Raw genomic sequence first — 14931 nt, forward strand, 5'->3', positions numbered from 1 at the left:
AGTGGATGCATTGGTTGTCAGTTTGCAAAATTCCACAGATTCTAGAACGGTTCCTGCGGATTGGAAGACAGCAAATGTAACCCCACTATTTAAGAAAGGAGGGAGAGAGAAAATGGGGAACTACAGACCAGTTAGCCTGACATTAGTAGTCGGAAAAATGCTATAATCTATTATTAAGAACGTGGTAACAAGGCACTTAGAAAATAATAATAGCATTGGGCAGAGTCTACCCGAATTTATGAAAGGGAAATTGTGTTTGACGAATCTGTTAGAGTTTTTTGAGGTTGTAACTTGCAGAATAGGTAAGGGGGAACCAGTGGATGTGGTGTATTTGGATTTTCAGAAGGCATTCGACAAGGTGCCACGCAAGAGGTTATTAAACAAAATTAGGGCTCATGGGATTGGGGGTAATATACTAACATGGATTGAGGATTGGTTAACGGGCAGAAAACAGAGAGTAGGAATAAATGGGTTATTTTCAGGTTGGCAGGCTGTAACTAGTGGGGTACTGCAAGGATTAGTGCTTGAGCCTCAACTATTCACAATCTACATCAATGATTTGGATGAGGGGACCAAATGTAATACATCCAAGTTTGCTGATGATACAAAGCTGGGTGGGAATGTAAGTTGTGAGGAGGATGCAAAGAGGCTTCAAGGGGATATAGACAAGCTAAGTGAGTGGGCAAGAATATGGTAAATAGAATATAATGTGGAGAAATGTGAAGTTATCCACTTTGGTAGGAAAAATAGAAAAGCAGAATATTTTTTAAATGGTGAAAGACTGGGAAATGTTGGTGTTTAGAGGGACCTGGGTGTCCTTGTACACGAATCACTGAAAGTTAACATGCAGGAACAGCAAGCAATTAGGAAAGCAAATGGTATGTTGGCCTTTAGCACATAAAGCTAGGCAGACACTCCAGTGCAGTGCTGAGGGAGTGCTGCACTGTCGGAGGTGCCGTCTTTCGGATGAGACGGTAAACCGAGGCCCCGTCTGCTCGCCCAGGTGGACGTAAAAGATCCCATGGCACTGTTTCAAAGAAGAGCAGGGGAGTTATTCCCGGTGTCCTGGGGCCAATATTTATCCCTCAACCAACATAACAAAAACAGATTATCTGGTCATTAGCACATTGCTGTTTGTGGGAGCTTGCTGTGCGCAAATTGGCTGTCACGTTTCCCACATTACAACAGTGATGACACTCTAAAGTACATCCTTGGCTGTAAAGCGCTTTGAGATGTCCAGTGGTCGTGAAGGGCGCTATATAAATGCAAGTCTTTCTTTCTTTTTATTACAAGAGGATTTGAGCACAAGAGTAAAGATGTCTTCCTGCAATTATATAAGGCCCTGGTGAGACCACACCTGGAGTATTGTGTACAGTTCTGGTCTCCTTACCTAAGGAAGGTTATACTTGCCGCAGAGAGAGTGCTACAAAGGTTCACCAGACTGGTTCCTGGGATGGGGGGATTGTCCTATGAGGAGACATTGAGTAGACTAGGCCTATATTCGCAAGAGTTTAGAAGAATGAGAGGTAATCTCATTGAAACATACAAAATTCTTACAGGGCTTGACAGGGTAGATGCAGGGAGGATTTTTCCCCTGGCTGGGGAGTCTAGAACCAGAGGTACAGTCTCAGAATAAGGAGTCGGCCATTTAAGACTGAGATGAGGAGAAATTTCTTCACTCAGACAGTGGTGAACCTTTGGAATTCTCCACCCCAGAGGGCTGTGGAGGCTCAGTCATTGAGTATATTCAAGACAGAGATCAATAGATTTTTGGATATTAAGGGAATCAAGGGATATGGGGATAGTGCGGGAAAGTGGAGCTGAGGTAGAAGATTAGCCATGATCTTATTGAATGGCGGAGCAGGCTCGAGGGGCCAAATAGCCTACTCCTGCTCCTATTTCTTATGTTCTTATATATACTGATGACCAATAGTCCAGGCCTATGGATTACTAGTCCAGTAACATAACCACTACACTACCGTTCCCTAAATTACTTTTGTTGAAGTGTAATCACTGTGAGGAGAATGTAGGAATCAAGTTTGCAAAGGTTTGTAAGGATGTTCATGGTAAAGATAATCATTGAAAATGAAAGTGAGTGTCAATTGACAGTGACCACAAAAAAAAGTATTGATTTCTGGTATGTAGACACAGCACATTATAAAGATTAATATCGACAGTGGTGCTGAGGTAATTGTAATTCCAAGAAAACAGTCTCGCCCGAGTCAGAAGGTTATGAGTTCAAGCCCCAGAGACATGTGCACGTAATCTTAGAGTCTTACAGCACAGAAGGAGGCCATTCGGCCCATCGTGCCTGTGCGAACCTTTTAAAGAGCTCTCCAATTAGTCCCACTCCCCTGCTCTTTCCCCCAATAGCCCAATAATTTTTCCCTTTCAAATATATATCCAATTCTATTTTGTAAGTTACTGTTGAATCTGCTTCCACCACCCTTTCAGGCAGCGCATTCCAGATCACAACAACCCACTGCATAAAAAGATTTCTCATCTCCTTCCTGGTTCTTTTTCCAATTATCTTATTCCAGGCTCACAGTTCAGCACAGTACTAAGGGGGTGCTGCACTGTCAGAGGTGCCATCTTTCGGATGAGACGTTAAACCAAGGCTCCGTTTGAAGATCCCACGGCACTATTTTGAAGAAGAGCAGGGGAGTTATCCCCGGTGTCCTGGCCAATATTTATCCATCAACCAACATCACTAAAAACAAATAAGATGCTCGTTACCTCAATGCTGTTTGTGGGACCTTGCTGTGCGCAAATTGGCTGCCGCGTTTCCTACATTACAACAGTGACTGCACTTCAAAAGTACTTCATTGGCTGTAAAGCACTTTGGGAAGACATGAGGTTGTGAAAGGCGTTATATAAACGCAAGTCTTTCTTTAGAATGGAGATTACCGCCAAAATCATTGGAAAGTACAAAGCCCTCTTGAGGCTGCCTGAGAGAGTCAGTCTGTTAATCTCAACTGCGCAGAATATTGCAGTGCAAGATTTTTGATTGCTTCATTGCTACGAGCAGCTTTGCTGAAATCTGTCTGCCACGGAGGATAGCAACATGCTCGGCTTTTAGATGACAGGTCTGGGATAGCTTTCAGTCTTGACTAGGGCTTTGTGAACCCCTGATCACAAAAAAGAGTCCTTCCATGATGAAAGGCTTGGTTTGAAGGCGCACCGGAAATCCCGGGATCTTTGGCTATGATTTTAAGAGGTTTTCAAAATGATATGGGATTTTGATACCGTGCAGGAGGGTCGGTAACCAGAGGGCACATATTTAAGATAACTAGCAAAAAGCCGGAAGGGCAACAAGGAGAATTTTTTTTACACAGCGAGTTGCTGTGATCTGGAATGCGCTGCCTGAAAGGGCGGTGGAAGCAGATTCAATAGTAACTTTCAAAATGGAATTGGATAAATACTTAAAAAAGAAAGATTCGCAGGGCTGTGGGGAAAGAGTGGGGGAGTGGGATTAATTGGAGAGCTCGCTCAGAGAGCCGGCACAGGCACGATGGGATGAATGGCCTCCTCCTGCGCTGTAATATTCTACGAGCACCTCGGCTGGCTTCGGTGGGAAGGCTGTCCTGAGTGGAAAGTAGTAAAAGCTTGGCCATGTGTGTAATGTTAATCTCAGAAGCTTGAGCACTGCTGTAAAATCCTGTGTTGCAGCTCAACTAGCTTCAGTAGCGCATAAGTAAACATGGCTCACTAAACCTGGCACAATGCCATCCTCATTTGCAAAGGTACCTTGAGAATACAATCTTCTGTCCCACCATTTTTGTCTCCTTTTCTGGTGGAACATTGTCTCTCACTTGCACCAGGGATTTTCTGTCTTGTGGAAAAGCCACGAGGGAGTCCACTGCAGACTGTGTAAACAAGGGCTCCTTCATGTCTGAGGAAGCTTTGTATCGTCTGTCTGGTCTCCAAGCAACGATTGTAAACTCTCCCATTTTCTACCACCGGTCATATTTCTACCGAAGCAGGAATGGCACGAAGAATTCTACCAGCGGATGGAATCCTCGCCAGTGCCTGGAATCTCTCCCGGTGGCAAAAATCATAACTTCTGCCTTCAATGCTTTTTTGCCCACTGAGTCACTCATCACTTACCACTGTCCGCATCCTCCCCACCACTGCCCCCCGCTCCCCCACCACCCAGTACAGCTCTCCCCTTAAATCTGAGAGTTCGAGCCTTGAGGTCTTTGAGTGTCAGCCGTGGCTCAGTGGGTAGCACTCTCGCCTCTGAGTCAGAGGGGTGTGGGCTCGAGTCCCACTCCAGAGACTTGAGCACACAATCCAGACTGGCACTCCAGTGCGATCGTAAGGGAGCGCAGCACTGTCGGAGGTGCCGTCTTTCGGATGAGATGTTAAACCGGGACCCCGTCTGCCCTCTCAGGTGAATATAAAATATCCCACGGCACTGTTCAAAGAAGAGCAGGCGAGTTGTCCCCGGGAACCAGCCAATATTTATCCCTCAATCAACATCACTAAAAACAGATTCTTTGGTCATTATCACATTGCTGTTTGTGGCAGCTTGCTGTGCGCAATTTGGTTGCCACATATCCTACATTAGAGTGACCCCACTTCAAAACATTTTACACTGACTGGAAAGCTCTTTGGGATATCCTGAGGTCGTGAAAGGTGCTGTATAAATGCAAGTCTTATTTTTTCATTTTGACCACAACTGCTGCACAATCAGACTCATCTCGACAGCCAAGTTTGGCTGCACCACAATGGAGCATTACTGCAGTTAACTCTCCGAGGTCAACTCCTCCGATTGAAGAAACACTGCACAAAGCACTTCTTAAACAGGAGACATTTGACCATTTCCTGGAGGCCAACTCCTCCTGGCCTCGACTTGTCACACAGTGCTGTAGATTTTTTAATGGACTGATCATAGAATCATAGAAATTTACAGCACAGGAGGCCATTCGGCCCATCGTGTCTGTGCCGACGAAAAAGAGCCATCCGGCCTAATCCCACTTCCCAGCTCTTGGTCCGTAGCCCTGCAGGTTACGGCACTTGAAGAGCATATCCAAGTACGTTTTTAAATGTGATGAGGGTTTCTGCCTCGACCACCCTTTTAGGCAGTGAGTTCCAGACCCCCACCACCCTCTGGGTGAATAAATTTCTCAACTTCCCTCTAATTCTTCTACCAATCACGTTAAATCAATGCCCCCTGGTTATTGGCCTCTCTGCTAAGGGAAATAGGTCCTTCCTCTCCACTCTATCTAGGCCCCTCATAATTTTATACACCTCGATTAAATCTCCCCTCAGCCTCCTCTGTTCCAAAGAAAACAACCCCAGCCTATCCAATCTTTCCTCATAGCTAAAATTCCCCAGCCCAGGCAATATCCTTGTAAATCTCCTCTGTACCCTCTCTAGTGTAATCACATCCTTCCTGTAATGTGGTGACCAGAACTGCATGCAGTATTCTAGCGGCGGCCTAACTAGTGTTTTATACAGTTCAAGCATAACCTCCCTGCTCTTATATTCTATGCCTCTGCTAAGAAAGGCAAGTATCCCGTATGCCTTCTTAACCACCTTATCTACCTGTCCTGCTACCTTCATGGACCTGTGGACGTGCACTCCAAGGTCCCTCTGCTCCTCTACACTTCTCAATATTGTACCATTTATTGTGTGGTGAACAGGACCAAGGCATCCTGAGGCGGTGACGATGATAAAGTAACAAAGGCTTTCAGGTAACACCCCAAGTGATAGAGATATACTAATAAGGCTCATGATGTTAAGGACAACATTTATTTCACGACTGTCAACTGAAAAAGGTCAGTGCTGGAAGCTTGGGCCTCATAATATACTCACAATCTGTGCTACAGATGGCACAAAGGGACTCCCTGTTTTCAATTGTCTGTTTGTAAGTTACCTGAACTGGACAATTACCGTGAACTGAAGAGGAGTGAGCAATTACGCACTGTGAGTGACCTTGGGTCACTGTCGCAGTGGGCAGCTCCATTAGAGCAGAGGAGGCAGGAGATTCCTCGACCGCTCTTTGATCAGTGGGATAGTAGGTGGTCAAAGTGAGTCTGAGCCCAGAGAACACAGCAAATCACAAAAGGCCAAAAGGCCCAGCCAACCTCTGTCTAACCAATGTACCCTCTGACCAACACTGTACACCTCTATCCCCAGTCTCCATTCCCCACACTGTACACCTCTATCCTCAGTCTCCATTCCCCACACTGTACACCTCTCAGTCTCCATTCCCCACACTGTACACCTCTATCCCCAGTCTCCATTCCCCACACTGTACACCTCTATCCCCAGTCTCCATTCCCCACACTGTACACCTCTCAGTCTCCATTCCCCACACTGTACACCTCTATCCCCAGTCTCCATTCCCCACACTGTACACCTCTATCCCCAGTCTCCATTCCCCACACTGTACACCTCTATCCCCAGTCTCCATTCCCCACACTGTACACCTCTATCCTCAGTCTCTATTCCCCACACTGCACACCTCTATCCTCAGTCTCCATTCCCCACACTGTACACCTCTATCCCCAGTCTCTATTCCCCACACTGTACACCTCTATCCTCAATCTCCATTCCCCACACTGTACACCTCTCAGTCTCCATTCCCCACACTGTACACCTCTATCCCCAGTCTCCATTTCCCACACTGTACACCTCTATCCCCAGTCTCCATTCCCCACACTGTACACCTCTATCCCCAGTCTCCATTCCCCACACTGTACACCTCTATCCTCAGTCTCCATTCCCCACACTGTACACCTCTATCCCCAGTCTCCATTCCCCACACTGTACACCTCTATCCTCAGTCTCCATTCCCCACACTGTACACCTCTATCCTCAGTCTCCATTCCCCACACTGTACACCTCTATCCCCAGTCTCCATTCCCCACACTGTACACCTCTATCCCCAGTCTCCATTCTGCCCACTCTACATACCTGGTTGTTTGATTGAAGCACCAACAGAATTTTTAGGCTCTTCATGTGCACACTGCGATCCAGGAGTTCGATGGCTTTATCCAAATCATCCTGCGTGGTCAGAGGAATCACTAACTGCAGAACAGATGAGAAATGAACAGTGAGGAAACGGATTCCCTGATAAACATTCTCGTATCAACGGACAGAACCTTAAACATGAGATGGTGTGGCCAAGTGGAAAGGTTGGGTTTACTGCCCAGTGTGTCCGCACTTTTCAGGACCACACAGTTCCACGTGCACATTCCGCCGTTGCTTATTAGCCCAAGTAACCATCCTTCGTTCTTCAAGTGCCAGCCGTGGCTCAGTGAGTCGCACTGTCGCCTCTGCGTCCGAAGGTTGTGGGTTCAAATCCCACTCCAGAGACTTGAGCACAAAAACTGAGGCCATCACCCCAGTGCAGTACTGAGGGAGTGCAGTACTGAGGGACTGCTGCACTGTCGGAGGTGCCATCTTTTGGATGAGACGTTAAACCAAGGCCTTGTCTGCCTTCTCAGGTGGACATAAAAGATTCCATGGCCTCTATTTTGAAGAAGAGCAATGGAATTATCCCCGGTGTCCTGGTCAGTATTTATCCCTCAATCAACATTACTAAATCAGGTTATCTGGTTACATTGCTGTTTGTGGGAGCTTGCTGTGCACAAATTGGCTGACACGTTTCCTACATTACAACAGCGACTATACTTCAAAAGTACTTCATTGGCTGTAAAGTGCTTTGGGACATCTGGTGGTCGCGAAAGGCGCTATAGAAATGCAAGTCTTTCTTCGATCTGTCATATGTGAGCCGAAAGAGTGAGCGTTGCCAGGCTATTGAACCGCGTGTGGCATCACACCGGAGCCTAATCCCGTCCTCAGATGTCCACACTGATCAGGAATCACCAAATGGTCTTCAGGAACGGGAACCCTGTCACACTTCCTCCTCTCTTTTCCACCCGCACCCGTCTTAAATTGCTCCTCCCCACACCACCCCAAGCCCGGGTCACAGAGGCCCAGTGTAGCACCTTGAGTTGCCGCACTGACCGAGTGCAGACCAGGGGATCAACTCTGGGACCTTCTGGTCTGCCTAGCACACATTTTAGAAATAAGCATGGTGAAAGGAAATGCACTTTAAGTGGGAAGACCTGAAAATGAAGATGAGCAGAGGGACCTTGGGGTGCTGTTACACTGGGCAGCACAAGGAGATAAGGCCATTAGAAACAAGAGAAAGGGAATAGATAGAGACAAAAGACACAAAATACGAAGAATGACAGACAGGTAAAGACCCTCTGGTCCATCCAGCCTGTCCCACACTACTGTGATACCCACCCCAACCAAAACCATGTGATCTCCTGGCAGAGGCAAAAAAAAGATAAAAACCCAGGCCAATTGGGAGAAATAAAATCTGGGAAATTGCTCTCCGACCCAGCTAGGCGATCGAACCTAGTGCAGGAGATCACTCTGGCCCTGAATTGCCTGCAGTGCCAGCCTTCTACAAGAGGCGATCTCCGCCCCAGCCAGGAACAGGGCCAGCTCTCGCTTGCAATGGCGGTCCTCTCCCTTCAATCGTGTAACTAGAATTGCCAGCTTGAATGAAAGCACCTCCTTCCCTTGGTGTGGGGATGATGCAGACAGCGTCTGTCCAGCTGCCTCCCCGCTCCGCTGCCTGGTGTATTGAATGAAAACCCATTCTAGCATCGAGGTGCAAATTGCTCTGGGATGTGCTCAATGGCTTCCCTTAGGCTCGACACCGAGATGCAAGATGCGAATGTGAAGAGTTGAGGACAGCTAGAATGTCCGGGCTAGTATTCCAGCCAGGGTCCAACCGAAACAGCATTCTAAACAGCCCACGTGTCTTTGAAAGTTAACCCTGTGTAACCTAAATCACACTCCAAAGCAGTATCGCAAAAAATTGAACCAAAATCTCTTACTGAGCAAGTAGGCAACAAAAAAAAAGAAGCCGTTACAGGAACAAGGAACCAAACGAGGGAGAGTATGGTGAATGGAACAGTTGTACAGTGTACCCTCAAAGCCTCCTTGAAAAAGTGCAACATCCCCACTGACACCTGGGAATCCCTGGCCCAAGACTGCACAAAGTGGAGGAGAAGCATCTGGGAAGGCGTCCATCACCTCGAGTCTCTTCGCTGGGAGCAAGCAGAAGCCAAGCGCAGGCAGCGCAAGCACCCCACCCACCCGCCCCTTCAACCACCGTCTGCCCCACCTGTGACAGAGACTGTAGGTCCCGCATTGGGCTCATCAGTCACCTGCGAACTCATTTTTAATGTGGAAGCAAGTCATCCTCGGTTCCGCCTAAGAAGAAGACAGTGTGCTAGCCAGGATAGAGATTGAACGGTGGCTGTGGATGAAACCGTTAAACAGTCCGCTCAATGCTTGGCCGCAGGGCAAACAAGGCGCTGGGTTGGGTTAGCAATAGCAGCGGAAGAGATTACAAATCAAGAAAGGTTGTATTATTACTATGCAAGGTGACGTAAGAAAACTACTAGGCACTTGGGCTGAGTATTAAACAAGGCTTTAATCAACTGTTTTTCAACATGAAAATCTAGTTGTGTCCTTCACTAGTTCCTGTTAAAGAATGCCCTGAGCAAGCTAGGCCCATGCCCGAGTATTTATACTCTCCCTGGACAGCGCCACCAGCAGGCTGCCCAGTATTATTTCATAAGTCATTTCCCATGAATGACAAGATTCATGTCACAAGGTACTCGTCAGATCCCATCTGGAATATTGTGTGCCATGCTGACACCTAATCAGAGGAAGGATATATTGCCAATTACAGATATATTATTGCTGTTTCACATCACCAAGGTATGGCAGGTGTCTTTAACTACTTCTTTGGGTTGGTAATTGCAAATGATTAAGTTAGAATTTAAAGGGCAAGTGGAAAGAACAGTGATGGTCAATGTTCCCAGGCATTATTTTGGGTGGGGGGGGGATGCGGCCCCTCTAAGGGGCTGTGCAGCCCATAGGCATGCGCAAACTTCAACATCGCAAAAGCCTGTCCCAGGCTGCTTGGGACCGGCAGAGAGCTGCGCAGCCGCACAGCTTACAGGGAACGTTGGTAATGGGGATAGAAATTACCGTGAAGAATCTACGATGCACCTGGCTCTGACCCCCTTTGTTTTAAAGGAGGCGGCAAATGGAGTCAGTCAGAACCTGGTGAATACTTCCCAGGGGGAAAGAAATGGCTGAATGTGGGAGCTGTGCCAAGGGACTGAAGCGAGATGAAAGTGATGCCAATTTATTTGAAAAATAGACCGGCAAGTGTGTAAAATAATAGAAAGCATTCTAAAAGAGGAAATAGCGGGGCATCCGTTATACAGGTGGAACACCTCGCTGACAAATCTTCTACAGTTCTTTGAGGACACAGCAGAGTTTGTTGGCAAGGAGGTCGCAACAGATCCAAAATACGCCGACTTCAGCCAACTCTGGAATTTCCAGACAGATTACTTCACAAGACTGAATGGGGGAAAACTTTCCAAGTGGATAAATAACTGGCAGAGTCAGAGGCTACCACGGGTTAGTTGCTAAGGGAACAGCATGAACATGAATAGGTGACTAAACAGGAACAGGAGGCCACTCAGCCCCTCGAGCCTGTTACACAGGAACAGGAGGGCGCCACTCAGCCCCTCGAGCCTGTTACACAGGAACAGGAGGAGGCCACTCAGCCCCTCGAGCCTGTTACACAGGAACAGGAGGGCGCCACTCAGCCCCTCGAGCCTGTTACACAGGAACAGGAGGGCGCCACTCAGCCCCTCGAGCCTGTTACACAGGAACAGGAGGAGGCCATTCAGCCCCTCGAGCCTGTTACACAGGAACAGGAGGAGGCCACTCAGCCCCTCGAGCCTGTTACACAGGAACAGGAGGGCGCCATTCAGCCCCTCGAGCCTGTTACACAGGAACAGGAGGAGGCCATTCAGCCCCTCGAGCCTGTTACACAGGAACAGGAGGAGGCCATTCAGCCCCGCGAGCCTGTTACACAGGAACAGGAGGAGGCCACTCAGCCCCTCGAGCCTGTTACACGGGAACTGGAGGAGGCCATTCAGCTCATCGAGCCTGTTACACAGGAACAGGAGGAGGCCATTCAGCCCCTCGAGCCTGTTACACAGTAACTGGAGGAGACCATTCAGCCCCTCGAGCCTGTTACACAGGAACAGGAGGAGGCCATTCAGCCCCTCGAGCCTGTTACACAGGAACAGGAGGAGGCCATTCAGCCCCTCGAGCCTGTTACACAGGAACAGGAGGAGGCCATTCAGCCCCTCGAGCCTGTTACACAGGAACAGGAGGAGGCCATTCAGCCCCTCGAGCCTGTTACACAGGAACAGGAGGAGGCCATTCAGCCCCTCGAGCCTGTTACACAGGAACAGGAGGCCATTCAGCCCCTCGAGCCTGTTACACAGGAACAGGAGGAGGCCATTCAGCCCCTCGAGCCTGTTACACAGGAACAGGAGGAGGCCATTCAGCCCCTCGAACCTGTTACACAGGAACAGGAGGCCATTCAGCCCCTCGAGCCTGTTACACAGGAACAGGAGGAGGCCACTCAGCCCCGCGAGCCTGTTACACAGGAAGTGGAGGAGGCCATTCAGCCCCTCGAGCCTGTTACACAGGAATAGGAGGAGGCCATTCAGCCCCTCGAGACAGTTACACAGGAACAGGAGGGCACCATTCAGCCCCTCGAGCCTGTTACACAGGAACAGGAGGCCATTCAGCCCCTCGAGCCTGTTACACAGGAACTGGAGGAGGTCATTCAGCCCCTCGAGCCTGTTACACAGGAACTGGAGGAGGCCATTCAGCCCCTCGAGCCTGTTACACAGGAACTGGAGGAGGCCATTCAGCCCCTCGAGCCTGTTACACAGGAACAGGAAGAGGCCGTTCAGCCCGTCGAGCCTGTTACACAGGAACAGGAGGAGGCCATTCAGCCCCTCGAGCCTGTTACATAGGAACAGGAGGAGGCCATTCAGCCCCTCGAGCCTGTTACACAGGAACAGGAGGAGGTGATTCGGCCCCTGGTCCTGTTCCTCCATTCAACAAGATCATGGCTGATCTGTACCTCAACTCCATTTATTCGTCTTTGCTCCATATCACTTGATACCCTTACCCATCGAAAATAAATCTATCTCAGTATTGATCATTTAAACTGACCGCCGGAATCCGCAGCCTTTTGGGGGAGAGAGTTTCAGATTTACTCGAAGCTTTGTGTGAAAACATGCTTCCTGATTTCACTCCAAAATGGCCGAGCTCTAAATTTATTATACCCCTGCTGTTCTGGAATTCCCCACCAGAGGAAATAGTGTCTCTGCATCTACTCGGTTGAATCCATTAATCATTTTAAATACCTCGATTAAATCACCCCTCAACCTGCTGTTATAGAAACATAGAAGATAGGAGCAGGAGTAGGCCATTCGGCCCCTCGAGCCTGCTCCGCCATTCAATGCGATCATGGCTGATCATCCAAATTCAGTACCCTGTCCCTGCCTTCTCCCCATATCCCTTGATCCCTTTAGCCTTAAGAAATATATCCAACTCTTTCTTGAATATATTTAATGAATTGGCCTCAACTGCCCTGTGTGGTAGAGAATTCCACAGGTTCACCACTCTCTGGGTGAAGAAATTCCTCCTCATCTCTGTCCTAAATGGCTTACCCCTTATCCTTAGACTGTGACCCCTGGTTCTGGACTCCCCGACCATTGGGAACATCCTTCCTGCATCTAGTCTGTCTAGTCCTGTTAGAATTTTATAGGTTTCGATGAGATCCCCTCTCATTCTTCTAAACTCCAGCGAGTATAAGCCCAATCGACACAATCTCTCCTCATACGTCATTCCTGCCATCCCAGGTATCAGCCTGGTGAATCTTCGCTGCACTCCTTCCATGGCAAGAACATCCTTCCTCAGATAAGGCGACCAAAACTGCCCACAATACTCAAGGTGTGGTTATATCTGCCTCAGCTCACCTGCTGCTGAAACCCTCATCCATGCCTTTGTTATCTGTAGACTTGACTGTTCTAACGCACTCCTGGCCGGCCTCCCACCTGCCGCGCTCCATAAACTTAAACTCATCCAAAACTCGGCTGCCCCGTGTCCTAACTCACACCAAGTCCCGTTCACCCATCACACTTGCGCTCGCTGACCTACATTGGCTCCCGATCCGGCAACGCCTCGATTAAAAAATTCTCATCCTTGTTTTCAAATCCTTCCATGGCCTCACCCCTCCCTATCTCTGTAGCATCCTCAAGCCCCACAACCCCCCAAGATATCTGCGCTCCTCCAATTCTGGCCTCTTGAGCATCCCCCGGTTTTCCATCGCTCCATCATTGGCGGCCGTGCCTTCAGCTGCCTGGGCCCCAAGCTCTGGAATTCCCTCCCTAAACCTCTCTCTCCTCCTTCAAGATGCTCCTTAAAACTTACCTCTTTGACCAAACTTTTGGTCATCTGCGGTAATATCTCCTTATGTGGCTCGGTGTCAAATTTTGTTTGGTAATCGCTACTGTGAAGCGCCTTGGGGATGTTTTACTATGTTAAAGGTGCTGTATAAATGCAAGGTGTTGTTGTATAGCGATGATGATTGTATGGACCAGCTACTCTTACTCCCCAGGAGCAGTCAGATAGAGCTGGAAATCCGGCGCTGAGCTCACATAGGTCCAGAGAGGTTCAACTGCTGGATGTTCTCTCAGAATCTGCAACGCTAATTCTGACATCACATATTGTTATTTTGGAGACTACAAACTTCACAGCGAGATTAAACCATGGTTAAAAGTCTAGTGTCTGTCGTCTCATAACACCACAGCTTATATTTGTAAATTGTGAAACACAAAAAACAATACCAAGCACATCGCAACTTCTATTACAACAACCTGCATTTATATAGCGCCTATAATGTAGCAAAATATCCCAAGGGGCTTCATAGGAGATATCACCGAGAAGAAATTCTATATTCATTGGAAAAATATTCTTTTGTTTATTTTCACAGTAGCAAAAGATGTTGACGCAGTGATTCTTGGTGAAAAAACTCAACAGTTCCAATTTCAGCTCCCATCTTCCCATTCCCAGGTGATTTGTTTTCTTTCCCGGTCCATCAATTAGTAAAAAAAAGACAAATAAGTAAATGAATGGCAGTACCTCGTTATTGGTGTAGTGCAGGCCCATCGGCTGGCCAAAGGCAACCTTGGCTTTAGCTGCAATGCCTTCGAGAAGGACTGGCCTGGGAAACTGGAGGATTCTGAATCGGGAGTGAGAAGAGAGATCAGTCAATGTCTTCCTGTAACTAACAGCACCCCTGGGACAGCTCAACAATCTCACGGCACCTGAAGGTACAGACGCAGCACTTCTCATACTTCACAGCTGTGCAGACAACAGCCGATTTAATTAACTTCTTTTCCCAAAGAGGGTTTTATCTCGAAAGTCGACAGTATGTTTGCCTTTCAGAACCGATCCAGATCTTCAAACAGAAAGTGTTTTAACCATAATTACCCGTAGCAGAATTCACGGCACCTGCAGCCCGATCCAACGGTACCGATGTACTGTTTAAGTGGAGCAATCTGAATTAAAATAGGATCATTCAAGCCTTTTCATAAGCTTTCATTTTATGTTCATCCAGGTGAGGGATGTTAGGGCTGGGGAATGGAACATGTCTCCATGTCAATTAGGAGCTTTCTGCTCAGATCAGTATTGCGACTGCTGACTGTACGAATCTTACACTAAATATGTTTGGGCAGAGACGGCAGACTTCTGCTCCATTAGTCTAAACTGGATTTGAACCCCACTCTGAGGCAAAAGGCCAGTGCCTAACCCAGTCCACCAACCTGACCCTGTAAATATTCACTTTAAGTAATCCATTATATCTACACCTTGATCTCATACCCGGCTCCCACTTTACCGATATACTCCCCTTACATAGCTTGCACTGCACCGGTAACTCTGCTTCATACCCAACTGATATTACACCGTTGCCTTGATGATCTCTCACTACTTTCATGGGTTATA

At 48.0% G+C, this 14931-nt stretch overlaps 1 protein-coding gene across 1 annotated transcript in view; it reads right to left on the bottom strand.

The window, feature by feature from the left end:
• The window catches only part of map3k2 (mitogen-activated protein kinase kinase kinase 2), a 129046-nt gene that overhangs the window by 51955 nt on the left and 62160 nt on the right, over positions 1–14931 (bottom strand). The window contains exons 5-6 of the mRNA XM_085986739.1: positions 14068–14167; positions 6925–7038 (exon numbers count right to left, since the gene is read on the bottom strand). Coding sequence (XP_085842865.1) covers positions 6925–7038; positions 14068–14167 — 214 coding nt within the window. The remainder of the gene's footprint in view (positions 1–6924; positions 7039–14067; positions 14168–14931) is intronic.

This window comes from Somniosus microcephalus, chromosome 4 (assembly GCF_052327205.1).
Source record: "Somniosus microcephalus isolate GS21.2 chromosome 4, FLI_Smic_1.0, whole genome shotgun sequence".
Taxonomy (NCBI): Eukaryota; Metazoa; Chordata; class Chondrichthyes; order Squaliformes; family Somniosidae; genus Somniosus; species Somniosus microcephalus.